Source organism: Emys orbicularis, chromosome 9 (assembly GCF_028017835.1).
Source record: "Emys orbicularis isolate rEmyOrb1 chromosome 9, rEmyOrb1.hap1, whole genome shotgun sequence".
In the NCBI taxonomy this organism is placed as follows: Eukaryota; Metazoa; Chordata; order Testudines; family Emydidae; genus Emys; species Emys orbicularis.
Window position 1 is genome coordinate 47,978,809 of NC_088691.1, and position 12,836 is coordinate 47,991,644.

A 12,836-nucleotide genomic window follows, 5' to 3' on the forward strand; every position below is an offset into this window, starting at 1 on the left:
TGTAGAAAAATATCCAAAATATTTAGTAAATTTCAAACAATAGAATTATTAATTAACAGTGCAATTAAAACTGCGATTAATTTTTTTGAGTTAATCGCGTGAGTTAACTGCAATTAATCGACAGCCCTAATTAAAATATTTTCAGTCAGCTCTACTTTTCAAATCCCTCTTCAGTGGTGAACAAGTAGATTATCTGTTTTTTGATTTGCAGTCATACCTTGGTCAAGAGCCTCAGACCTTGCAAGCTAAGCGAGGTCAGGCCTGGTCAAAATATTTTTTGAACTCCAAGATTTACAAAAAGGCAGTAGAAGTAATACAAGTGGTTCAGCAAGTGCAACTCTTCTGTCTAACTATCAAATGAAGTAGTTCCCCAGAAAGATTCTTGGGCACCATGCTGCTGGTGTAGTCTTTGAGGAAACAGACAAGACCTCTAGTCAGTTAGGATCATTAGTGATCTCAGTGCATTTTTTGATGGAGGAATGAGTATTGTCAAACTGACCAAATTTCATTTTCTTTTTTAAAGTTTCATTCCACCTACCTGAATTCTTCTGTTACCTCATGGCTAGATTTTGCTTTTGGACACAGCCCTGAGTAAGAGGTGGTGCATAAGCTGCCCTACCCCAGTAGTAATCTTGGAAGACGCTACTTCAGACAACTCCCTCCCAGCTTCCCCCTTGCTAGGGGCCTGGGGTATGTTGGGTATAAATATTTTGTTAGCCTATGCTAACAGCAAAATTATGGTTCACCATGCTGGCTCAGCTGTACTGGCCAGTATGGTGAGAGCAGAGGCAAGGCTTCACTCTTTCTTTTCCAACCTGAAGGTGTATGAGGGGATTCTTACTCTCCTGCACAGGCACATATGCCAAGTCAAAATCTAGCTGTTATCTTTATCCAAATTACCATATTCTTTGCTACTTATCTGGAGGTCAGCTATTTGAGGTACTTAATAGCCCCCATTTCCACCCCACAATGCACCTGTGAGTTAAAGCATTAAGGGAAATCAGGAAATAGACATTCCAATTTTAAAGATGGTGAATTGTGGCAGAGAAACTGAATAACTTGCACGAGGTCACACAGGAAGTCTGTGGCAGAGCAGGAAAGCTTGACTCAATTCCCTAAGTGCCAGGTTAGTCCCCTAACCAATGAACCATCCTCCTCTCCAGAGAACTATATTTTCGTGATGTCTGAAGCAATTATTACCTCAAAGGCCTTTGTGACTCTGGGCAAATCACAATTGCTCTGGGTCTCTGTTTTCCTTACCCGCCCTTTAAGTGCTTTGCAATTCTATAGTGCCTTTCATTTAAAGCTCTCAAAGTATTAGAACACTTCATAATTCTGTAAAGCAATATGATGCATGTCAAAGGCACTATATTTATCAGTACATACATAGGTTTTTTCCTCTGAGGCATAGAGATTTAGTGACCAACTTACAATTCCAGCTGCAACTACTTAAATTAAAATGGCTTCAAGGAGAACCTACAATTAGTGTATCTCAATCAATCTAGATAAAGTCTGGGATCTGGAAGTCAAGCTATGTTTTCTGGTTTGTGCTTTAAAAGTCATTTTGACCCAATAGAGGAGTTTAATAAGTATTGTTAAAGTGCATCTGAGGTGAACGCCATTTTTATACAATTATTTTACAGATGTGAAATGCACTTCATCACAGATTGTTGGGAACATTTATTAAGGTGCATTTAATTTTTTTATGTTCATTTCAAGATCTTACCTCTTGGATGGCTGTATCAGCTTGCTCTTCGGAGTAGAAGTTCCTCCAACAGATGTTCGTACTTTAACAGGTGAATTTTTGGCTCCAGTGGCCATACTATTGTTTCTTGTAGTGGAAGAACTGCTACTAGAAGATCCTGGACTGAGAGTTGAAGACTGTGGCTTTCGGACTCCACTTGCAGGAGTGGTGTAACTGGAAGCTTTTAGTGGCTGCCTTGGTGTCAACAGAGAGTTTGTACATGACCCTGCTTTCACTGGCTGTCGGACTGTTAAGGGAGACTGGCCAGCACTAGAGGAATACCTGAGCTTATTGGGAGTCAGACCTAGATGTGAAGGGGGGAGGTGGCCCCCCCACGGGAGAGAGAGAAAAACAGAAATAAGTTAGCAATACTGTCATAGAATCATAGAAGATTAGAGTTGGAAGAGACCTCAGGAGGTCATCTAGTCCAACCCCCTACTCAAAGCAGGACCAACCCCAACTAAATCAGCCCAGCCAGGGCTTTGTCAAGGCTGACCTTAGAGGTTTTTAAGGAAGGAGATTCCACCACTTCCCTAGGTAACCCATTCCAATGCTTCACCACCCTCCTAGTGAAATAGTTTTCCCTAATATGCAACCTAGACCTTCCCCACTGCAACTTAAGACCATTGCTCCTTGTTCTGTCATCTGCCACCACTGAGAACAGCCTAGCTCCATCCTCTTTGGAACCCCCGTTTCAGGTAGTTGAAGGCTGCTATCAAATCCCCCCTCATTCTTCTCTTCTGCAGACTAAATAAGCCCAGTTCCCTCAGCCTCTCCTCATAAGTCATGTGCCCCAGGCCCTAATGATTTTCATTGCCCTCCGCTGGACTCTTTCCAATTTGTCCACATTCTTCTTGAAGTTGGCGGCCCAAAAGTAGACGCAATACTCCAGATGTGGCCTCACCAGTGCCAAATAGAGGGAAATAATCACTTCCCTCGATCTGCTGGCAATGCTCCTACTAATGCAGCCCAAGAAGGCGTTAGCCTTCTTGGCAACAAGGGCACACTGTTGACTCATATCCAGCTTCTCGTCCACTGTAATCCCCAGGTCCTATTCTGCAGAACTTCTGCCTAGCCAGTCAGTCCCCAGCCTGTAGCCAGGAATAGGATTCTTCCGTCCTAAGTGCAGGTCTCTGCACTTATTGAACCTCATCAGACTTCTTTTGGCCCCAATCATCCAATTTGTCTAGGTCACTCTGGACCCTGTCCCTACCCTCTAGCATATCTACTCATCCGCAAACTTTCTGAGGGTGCAATCCATCCCATCATTTAGCTCATTAATGAAGATGTTGAACAAAAGCAACCCCAGGACCAACACCTGGGGCACTCCGCTTGATACCAACTGCCAACTAGACATCAAGCCATTGATCACTACCCGTTGAGCCAGACAATCTAGCCAGCTTTCTATCCACCTTATAGTCCATTCATCCAATCCATACTTCTTTAACTTGATGGCAAGAATACTGTGGGAGACCGTATCAAAAGCTTTGCTAAAGTCAAAATATATCTCATCCACCGTTTTCCTCATATCCACAGAGCCAGTTATCTCATCATAGAAGGCAGTCAGGTCAGGCATGACTTGCCCTTGGTGAATCAATGTTGACTGTTCCTGATCACCTTCCTCTCCTCCAAGTGCTTCAAAATGGATTCCTTGAGGACCTGCTCCATGATTTTTCCAGGGACTGAGGTGAGATTGACCGGTATGTAGTTCTCCGGGTTCTTCTTCTTCCCTTTTTTAAAGATGAGCACTATATTTGCCCTTTTCCAATTGTCCGGGACCTCCCCCAATTGCCATGAGTTTTTAAAGATAATGGCCAATGACTCTGCAATCACATCAGCCAATTTCCTCAGCACTCTCGGATTCATTAGTTCCCGACCCATTGACTTGTGCATGTCCAGCTTTTCTAAATAGTCCTTAACCCGTTCTTTTGCCACTGAGGGCTGCTCACCTCCTCCCCATACTGTGCTGCCCAGTGCAGCAGTCTGGGAGCTGATCTTGTCTGTGAAGACCAAGGCAAAAAAAAAAAACATTGAGTACTTCAGCTTTTTCCACATCATCTGTCACTAGGTTGCCTCCCTCATTCAGTAAGGATCCCACGCTTTCCCTGACCTTGTTGCTAACATACCTGTAGAAACCCTTCTTGTTATCCTTCACATCCCTTGCTAGCTACAACTCCAGTTGTGCTTTGGCCTTCCTGATTACACCCCTGCATGCTCGAGCAATATTTTTATATTCCTCCGTAGTCATCTGTCCAAGTTTCCACTTCTTGTAAGCTTCCTTTTTGTGTTTAAGCTCACCGAAGATTTCTCTGTTAAGCCAAGCTGGTCGCCTGCCATATTTGCTATTCTTTCTGCACATTGGAATGGTTTGTTCCTGCACCCTCAATAAGGCTTCTTTAAAATACAGCCAGCTCTCCTGGACTCCTTTCCCCCTCATATTAGCCTCCCAGGGGATCCTGCCAATCAGTTCCCTGAGAGAGTCAAAGTCTGTCCCAAGAATATTTTAGGATGCTGGGCCTTTTAAGAGCCTCAGAGCTGCAGTCAGGCAAATTAAGTTTAACTAAGAACAAAAATAATCATTTTGCCACTTCATTTGTAAAATGATAAAGTGAACTAACTTGTTGATGGTTGCTGAATTCTAGAAAGTCGGCTGCTGGGCACCTGCAAATCTGATTCCAGACTCCGACTGCTTCTTACAGATTCCAGTGAGCGAAGGCTTGTCCTAGCCAGGTTAGGCATACTGTGGCGCATTTCCTCTGAAATATGAATTTCCAATAGAATGTATACTATACAGTAATCAAATTGCCTTCATTGTTTAGTCTATTCCTAGGAAATTGCACACTACCATTTTAATTCAAAATAATAATAAACAGAGCAAACATAACCAATTGCAGGAGTGGTTTCCATGAAACAGCTATTCTTTCCCTAAATCATTTCCAAGCTATTTTTAATACATAGTATCGTAAAGTTTACAGCCAGCCTACCTTCGTTATTTGTGTATTTTAGCTGGTCTTGCATTGGACTTTGCACAGCTCTCCTTGGGGGTCGAATTCGAGAGGTTGTTGTCCTGCTGTAATCTGCACCTGAAGAAGGGGACTGGCAACGGGGGGAGCTGAGAGGAGATGGCGAGTACCTGTGAGCACTACGATAGGATAGCGAACAATCATAATCATCCTCATCCTCCAGACTATATGTATCAAACTCCTGGTCACTATAGGTGCCTCTCCTCAGAGAGTGAAGGGAAGCACTGGAACTGCGACGGGACACTGAAGCAGAACTTGAAGCACAGTCCTGGCGGAGACCTGGAAATGTATAATATATGTCAGATTCACAATAATTTATTACAGACCATTTCCCTGCCATACCACAGTAGGGATTAAGAAGTGCTACTTTGACCACTAATTAATTTGGCTTTGAGATTGGGTTCACACAACGGGAAAAAATACACAGTTACCTACCTTTTGTAACTGTTGTTCTTCGAGATGTGTTGCTCATGCCCATTCCACTTGTGCACAGTTGTCAGAGACATTTGCCTTAGCGATATCTGGAAGGCTGGCTGGGGCGCACCTTTGAGTGTCGTGCTCATGCGTCGGTATATTAGGCGCCTCCGACCCTATGCACTCTCAGTTCCTTCTTACCGGCAACTCCGACAGAGGGGTAGGAGGGTGGGTAACGGAATGGACATGAGCAACACATCTTGAAGAAAAATAGTTACAAAAGGTAGGTAACTATTTTTTCTTCTTCGAGTGCTTGCTCATGTCGATTCCATTCTAGGTGACTCACAAGCAGTATCTATGGAGGTGGCCTTGGAGTTCACAGCTAAGCGGCTTGCAGTACTGCCCTACCAAAGCCAGCATCATCCCAGGCCTGCTGGGTAAGTGCGTAGTAGGATGTAAATGTATGAACAGACGAACTGGTGGCCGCCCTGCAGATGTCCTGGATAGGCACTTAGGCCAGAAAAGTTGCCAAAGAGGCCTGCGCCATGGTCAAGTGGGTGGTGACAATCACCATGGGCGGCACCTTCACTTGATCATAGCAGAAGCGAATGCAGGCAGTGATCCAAGTAGAAATTCTTTGAGCGGATACAGGGTGACCTTTCATCCCGTCAACCACTGCGACGAACAATTGTGTCGACTTACGGAATGGCTTGGTCCTGTCAATGTAGAAGGCTAGAGCCCTCCTAATGTCCAAGGCATGCAATCTATGCTCCTTCTCTGATTTATGGGGCTTTGGAAAGAAGACCGGTAAGTAAATGTCCTGGCTTGAATGAAACTGAGAGACCACCCTGGGCAGGAAAGCCGGGTGCAGTCTCAGCTGGATCGTGTCCTTGTAGAAGACTGCATTAGGCGGTTCCGAGGTGAGCGCCCGAATCTGAGACTCGACAGGCCGAAGTCACCATGACCAGGAATGCAACCTTCCAGGACAGGAGGAGAGAACAGGAAGGCAAAGGCTCAAAAGGAGGACCAGTGAGCCGCGACAGCACCAGGTTCAAGTCCCACAGAAGAATGGGGTCCTTGATGTGTGGGTAGAGGCGCTCAAAGCCCTTGAGGAATCTGGCCGTCATATCCTGAGTGAAAACTGACCTACCCTTGAGCGGCAGATTGAAGGCCGAGATTACCGCCAAGTGGACATTGATGGATGAAAGGGACAGGCCCTAGAGCTTGAGATGCAGAAGGTAGTCTAAAAATCAGCTGCAACGAGGCTCACTCGGGCTGGACACCTTTATCCAAGGTCCAACAGGTGAACTGCTTCCACTTGGCCAGTTAGGTTGCTCCAGTAGAGGGCTTTTCTACTTCCCAACAGAATCTGCTGGACATCAGCCAAGCACGGCTGCTCCTGTTCGTTCAACCACGCAGCAGCCAAACCATCAGGTGCAGCACCGCCAGGTTCAGATGCAGAAGACTGCTGCGATTTTGGGACAGCAAGTCCGGCCTGAGTGGCAGTTGGAACAGAGTCACCACTGAAACATCCAACAGCATGCTGTACCAATGCTGGCATGGCCAAGCCAGCACTATGAAGATCACTCTCACCCACAGACCATGCTGTGCTGGCTGGCAACATAAACCCCCCTGCAGAGGCCTGAGGCGGACCCATGCATTTTGAACCATGTACGTGTATGCCGCTATGAGACCATTGCTTCTTGTTCTGTCATCTGCCACCACTGAGAACAGCCGAGCTCCATCCTCTTTGGAACCCCCCTTCAGGTAGCTGAAGGCTGCTATCAAATCCTCCCTCACTCTTCTCTTCTGCAGACTAAATAGCCCGTTCCCTCAGCCTCTCCTCGTAAGTCATGTGCTCCAGCCCCCTAATCATTTTTGTTGCCCATCGCTGGACTCTCTCCAATTTTTCCACAGCCCTTCTATAGTGGGGGGACCAAAACTGGACGCAATACTCCAGGTGTGGCCTCACTAGTGTCGAACAGAGGGGAATAATCACTTCCTTCGATCTGCTGGCAACAAGGGCACACTGTTGACTCCTATCCAGCTTCTCGTCCACTGTAATCCCCAGGTCCTTTTCTGCAGAACTACTGCTTAGCCAGTCGGTCCCCAGCCTGGGATTCTTCCTTCTTAAATGCAGGACTCTGCACTTGTCCTTGTTTAACCTCATCAGATTTCTTTTGTCCCAATCTTCCAATTTGTCTAGGTCACTCTGGACCCTATCCCTAACCTCTAGCGTATCTACCTCTCCCCACAACTTAGTGTCATCTGCGAACTTGCTGAGGGTGCAATTAATCCCATCATCCAGATCATTAATGAAGATGTTGAACAAAACTGGTCCCAGGACCGACCCCTGGGGCACTCCGGTTGATACCGGCTGCCAACTAGACATCAAACTGTTGATCACTACCCGTTGAGCCCAACAATCTAGCCAGCTTTCTATCCACCTTATAGTCCATTCATCCAATCCATACTTCTTTAACTTGATGGCAAGAATACTGTGGGAGACCGTATCAAAAGCTTTGCTAAAGTCAAAATATATCACATCCACCGTTTTCCTCATATCCACAGAGCCAGTTCTCTCATCATAGAAGGCAATTAGGTTGGTCAGGCATGACTTGCCCTTGGTGAATCCATGTTAGCTGCAACTCCAATTGTGCCTTGGCCTTCCTGATTACACCCCCGCATGCTCTAGCAATATTTTTATACTCCTCCGTAGTCATCTGTCCAAATTTCCACTTCTTGTAAGCTTCCTTTTTGTGTTTAAGCTCACCAAAGATTTTGCTGTTAAGCCAAGCTGGTCGCCTGCCATATTTGCTATTCTTTCTGCACTTTGGGATGGTTTGTTCTTGCGCCATCAATAAGGCTTCTTTAAAATGCAGCCAGCTCTCCTGGACTCCTTGCCCCCTTATATTAGCTTCCCAGGGGATCCTGCCCATCAGTTCCCTAACAGAGTCAAAGTCTGCTTTTCTGAAGTCCAGGGTCCGTATTTTGCTACTCTCCTTTCTTCCTTTTGTCAGGAAGAACTCAACCATCTCATGGTCACTGCTGCCTATGTTGCCACCCACTTCTACTTCCCCTACCAATTCTTCCCTGTTTGTAAGCATCCAATGGTCCGAGGTAATATGGGACCAGGCCGACCAGAAAGGGCGGAGGCAGTTGAGGAATGAGAGGGACGGATCCAGTAGATTGACTGGGGAGTCATCCTTGGGTGCACCCTCACAATGTATTATATCTACCAAACAGGGCATGGCGATTAGACACCCTGAATTGTAGACTAGCAGTCAAACTTTTCTGCCAAACAAATCTAGTCTTTTGGCATCTTTATTCTTCAGCGTGCCGCTAATTTGACTTTGTCTGTCCCTTTTGTTCACTGTGGACATGAACAGTGATGGCGCAGGGGGATGTTTATACAGATATTCAAAACTCTTTGCAGGGACATAGTATTTCTTTTCTGCCTTCTTAGAGGTTGGCAGAATAGAGGAGGGGGTTTGCCACAATGACTTGGTAATCTTAAGGATCCCTGGGTGGACGGGCAATGCGACCTGAGCAGGGGTTGTGGCCGAAATCACATTGAAGAGGACGTTGGCCTCCTCCGCCTCATCCAGGGATGACGACAAGGACTGTACTGCTAGAGGAAGAACATGTTCCCTCGATGCCAGGGTCTGGTGCGCTCTTCCTGCATCTGGCTTGGTACCGCGCTCCGACTGCCGTGCCAGCAGTACCGTGGCTGGCTTGTCCGAGGCGGCCAGGGAGGGCTGGGACTACATGACGTTATCACCAGCACCCCCCATGGGTTCAAATACAGCAACTGGGTGGGCCACTATCCCTGCTGTAATGGCACTGTGGCCGGTGCCGCACCAGTCTCCCGCGTAGGTGGAGTTCCCCTTTTGGGGTGAAGGGCTAAACTCCCAGTTTGATCCAGACCATAGGCGCCGACTTCCCCTCTGCCCGGTGGGTGCTCGATCCCCCCTCCCCCTGCCACACCTCTTCCCGCCCCTGCACCACCCTTGCCCCACCCCCATTCCACGCCTCCCCCAAAGTCCCCATCCCTGCCCTTCCTCTTCTCCGCCTCCTCCCCTGAGCGCGCCATGTCGTCGCTCCTCCCCTTCCCTCCCGGAAAGTCCTAGCTTTTAGGCGGCGGGAGGGGCAGGAAGCACTGGGAGGGAGGGGGAGGAGCGGGGACATGGCACACTGGGGGAGGGGGGGGAGAGAAAGAGGCAAGAAAGGAGGAGTTCGGCTGCCAGTGGGTGCGGAGCATCCGCTAATATTTCCCTGTGGGTGCTCCAGCCCCGGAGCACCCACAGAGTCAGCGCCTATGACCCAGACCACTGTCCTTCCGGCGACCACGGTGGAGCAGTCGAGGCCCAGGTTTGCCTGCTGCCTCTGGTGACCGGGAGTGGCACTGTGATCCTGGGCGGCCCCTCCAGAACCATGATTGACGACTAGGAGACTGCCTGTGGGAGGGTGTCCGGGGTTTAGGCGACCTGTGGCCGGAAGTTCGCCAGTACAGGAAATGGCATTACGGCTCCGGAGTCCCATGCCTAGTAGGTGGGGAGCGCGTCAGGGACCTGGGTCTTCTAGCTGGAGAGTTGGGATATGGTGCTGGGGTCCGAGGCCGCAGAGACGGAGATGTGCGCCTGCGGTCTGGTGACCAGGGGTGCTCAGCCATCCTGTGAGGCTGCACTCCGATGGCTATGGCCCGGTACCGAAGGGCAAGCCTAAGTCATCCACCTGGCGTGGCGGCTGCACAGCCAGTCGGCTTTGCTCTTTAGCTGCTGGTACCGCTTCGGGCACTGACGGCCCTGGGAGAGGCCAGGGACCCTTGCCGCTTCCCGGGGTCAGGGTTAGATCCCTAGCCAGGCTGCGGGGGCTGACCTTAGCGGTACCCCCATAAAGCCCCACAGTGGGTGTGTGGCCTGACAAAGGTCCTTTGCCCACAGCACCCTTGTCCTTCTGTGCAGAGGGGCTCCTCTTCTTTGGCGCTTCTTTCGCACCGAAGCCGAAGTACTCGGTGTAGGTTCTCCTGCAGAGGGCTCCGACGCAGGGCAAAGCGCAGCCTCCATGAAGAGGGTCCTTAATCAGATATCCTGCTCTTTTTGTGTGCAAGGATGAAAGTTTTTACAAATACGACACCTGTCCTTTCTATGGGCTTCCCCCAAACATTTCAGGCAGTTGTCATGGGGGTCACTGATCGGCATCGGCCTGCTACATGACATACATGACTTGAAGCCAAGAGAGCGGGGCATGCCCCACTCCCAGCCCAGACTCTAAGTACTCTAACTTAACACTACAAAGATTATCTAACTACTATTAGCTATGTACATATTAGGTAGAACAAAGGTCTATGAAGAATCGCTAACGCTCTTCAGAATTGCAAAGAGGAGGCATTCCAACCAACTGTCACAGGCGGTAAGAAGGAACTGAGAGGGCAAAGGGCCGGTGGTGCCTGATATACCGACGCATGAGCATAACACTTAAAGGGGCGCCATAGCTGACCCTAAGGCAAAAGTCTCTGACAACTGTGCAGGTGGGTGCGCACACACCTAGAATGGAATCGACATGAACAAGCACTCGAAGAATCACCATTTTTATGAAAATCAGTCACAAGTTATGATGTAATGCTCTAAAGGAATAATAATATGGTATAGATGGGGGGGGGGGGAATATTCATAATTATTGTTCTATAGACCAGTGGTTTTCAAACTGTGGGTCACGACCCAGTACTGGGTCACGGAATGTAAGGCACTGGGTCGCAGTGGCTCTGGTCAGCACCGCCGACCGGGCCGTTAAAAATCCCATCAGCAGTGCTGCCCGGCTAAGGCAGGCTAGTCCATACCTGTTCTGACACTGTGCTGCACCCCAGAAGCAGCAGCATGGGGCTCTGAGCGCTGTCCCCGCCCTGAGCACTCCCATTGGCTGGGTGCAACTCCGTTGGGTACGGGCATCAACAATTTTCTTCAACTGGGTCGCCAGAAAAAAAGTTTGAAAACCACTGCTATAGATGGCAGGAGCCACATACAGGGCTAAGAATATATTTAATTACAGGTTTAGAGTTCATGGAATATATTGTACATGCGCTGTAGGGAGTAATTAAGCATGTAGTTGTGACTGCAATTTTTGATAAGCAGTTTAAGTACATTATTAACATGAAGTAAGAGAATGTATTCAATTGCAGTTTTCATATGTAATTTTGTACCTATCAGATTTTCCAACAGGTTCAGGGAAAGATTTGTATTTCCATTTACAAACTGCATAGGTCAGTGAGCAAAGGGGCGTTTTTCAATCCATCCCTCTTTGGGTCCTCAGATGTACAACTCCTTTTCCCTATCTTTCAAACACTAGCCTCTATCCAAAGTGAAATCATCTATTTAACTGATACTTATCTCAAAGCCTCTTTGTCAAAGGTGTGGAATAAATGCTCCTCATTACTAACCCTCATTTGTAGAATAACCACATTCTCTCCCCCCATTCACCCTAAGTATCTAAGAAGGTCTTCTGAATTGAGTAATCTTTTCATATGTTTCTGGATAGAATTTTAAGTTTGGAGTTCTAAAACGACTATGATAAACAGGCTTTTTATTATTATTATTAAGTTATAACACGAAAACTCAGACTTTAAGGCCAGAAGGGATGATCATGATTGTGACGTTATCGGATTAAAATATGACCATATAGATCATTATTGGAACCAGTTATATATTTGCAGCAAATATTGTACAAAGGTTGTAGAGTGAGGTGTCTATGAAAAGATTATGATTTGCTGTTTATGATTATGCTATCTGTATGCATGTATCATTTTTGTATGTGAAGTTATAAATATTGGCTCTATATTTGGATTTCAAATGTTTGCTCCTGGGGTAACACCCACAAGGTAACGCCCAGCACCTGTTGGAGAGACTGCTCAAATTAAGTGGCTCATCAAGAAACACTTGGCTGACAATGGACCATGCGAGACGCCCATTTACACTGAGTGGACTGTCATGTAAACATGCTGTCTGGAGTGTAGGTAATGGCTTCCTGCAATGACTAAGGGAAATTGGGCATGAACATGTGACTTGCCCATGTGACTTCAAACTCCATCTTGTTGCTCTAATTTTCCACAGTAAGAGCAATGGGATGCCCTCCACATGGCAAAAGCTATCAAAGGCCCTGGGAACACTTCCATTGTGTCTTCAATCCTGCTTCTTACCTCTGGAGGAACCTTCCTACAAACTGAAGCTCTGAACAAAGGACTGAATGACCCATCCAAGCTGTGGATATACTCCAGAGACTTGACTTAAGCCAGCAGTTTATTCCATCATCACTGCTACAAGCCTGAATCGAGAACTTTGCCATTACTGTATGTAACTGATTCCTTTAACCAATTTCTAACTCTCACCTTTCTTTCTTTCTATAAATAAATCTTTAGATTTTAGATACTAAAGGATTGGCACCAGCGTGATTTTGGGGTAAGATCTAAGTTATATATTGACCTGTGTGTGTGGCTGGTCCTTTGGGATGAGAAGAACTATTATTTGATGAGACTGATTGTAAAGAACCACTCATCTCTGAATCCAGTGTTTTTGGTGGTGATATAAGAACTGGAATGCCTGAGGAAACTGCCTTTATGTTTTCTTGTTAGCCAGTGTGGTGAAACAGGAGTTTACTTTTGT

General features: G+C 47.1%; 1 protein-coding gene across 2 annotated transcripts in view; it reads right to left on the reverse strand.

Moving 5' to 3' along the window:
- Positions 1 to 12,836, reverse strand: part of LOC135883542 (SLAIN motif-containing protein-like) — a 106,526-nt gene that overhangs the window by 7,574 nt on the left and 86,116 nt on the right. For both annotated transcript variants that reach the window (XM_065410727.1, XM_065410726.1), the window contains exons 6-8: positions 4,729 to 5,046; positions 4,363 to 4,500; positions 1,727 to 2,048 (exon numbers count right to left, since the gene is read on the reverse strand). In XM_065410727.1, coding sequence (XP_065266799.1) covers positions 1,727 to 2,048; positions 4,363 to 4,500; positions 4,729 to 5,046 — 778 coding nt within the window. The remainder of the gene's footprint in view (positions 1 to 1,726; positions 2,049 to 4,362; positions 4,501 to 4,728; positions 5,047 to 12,836) is intronic.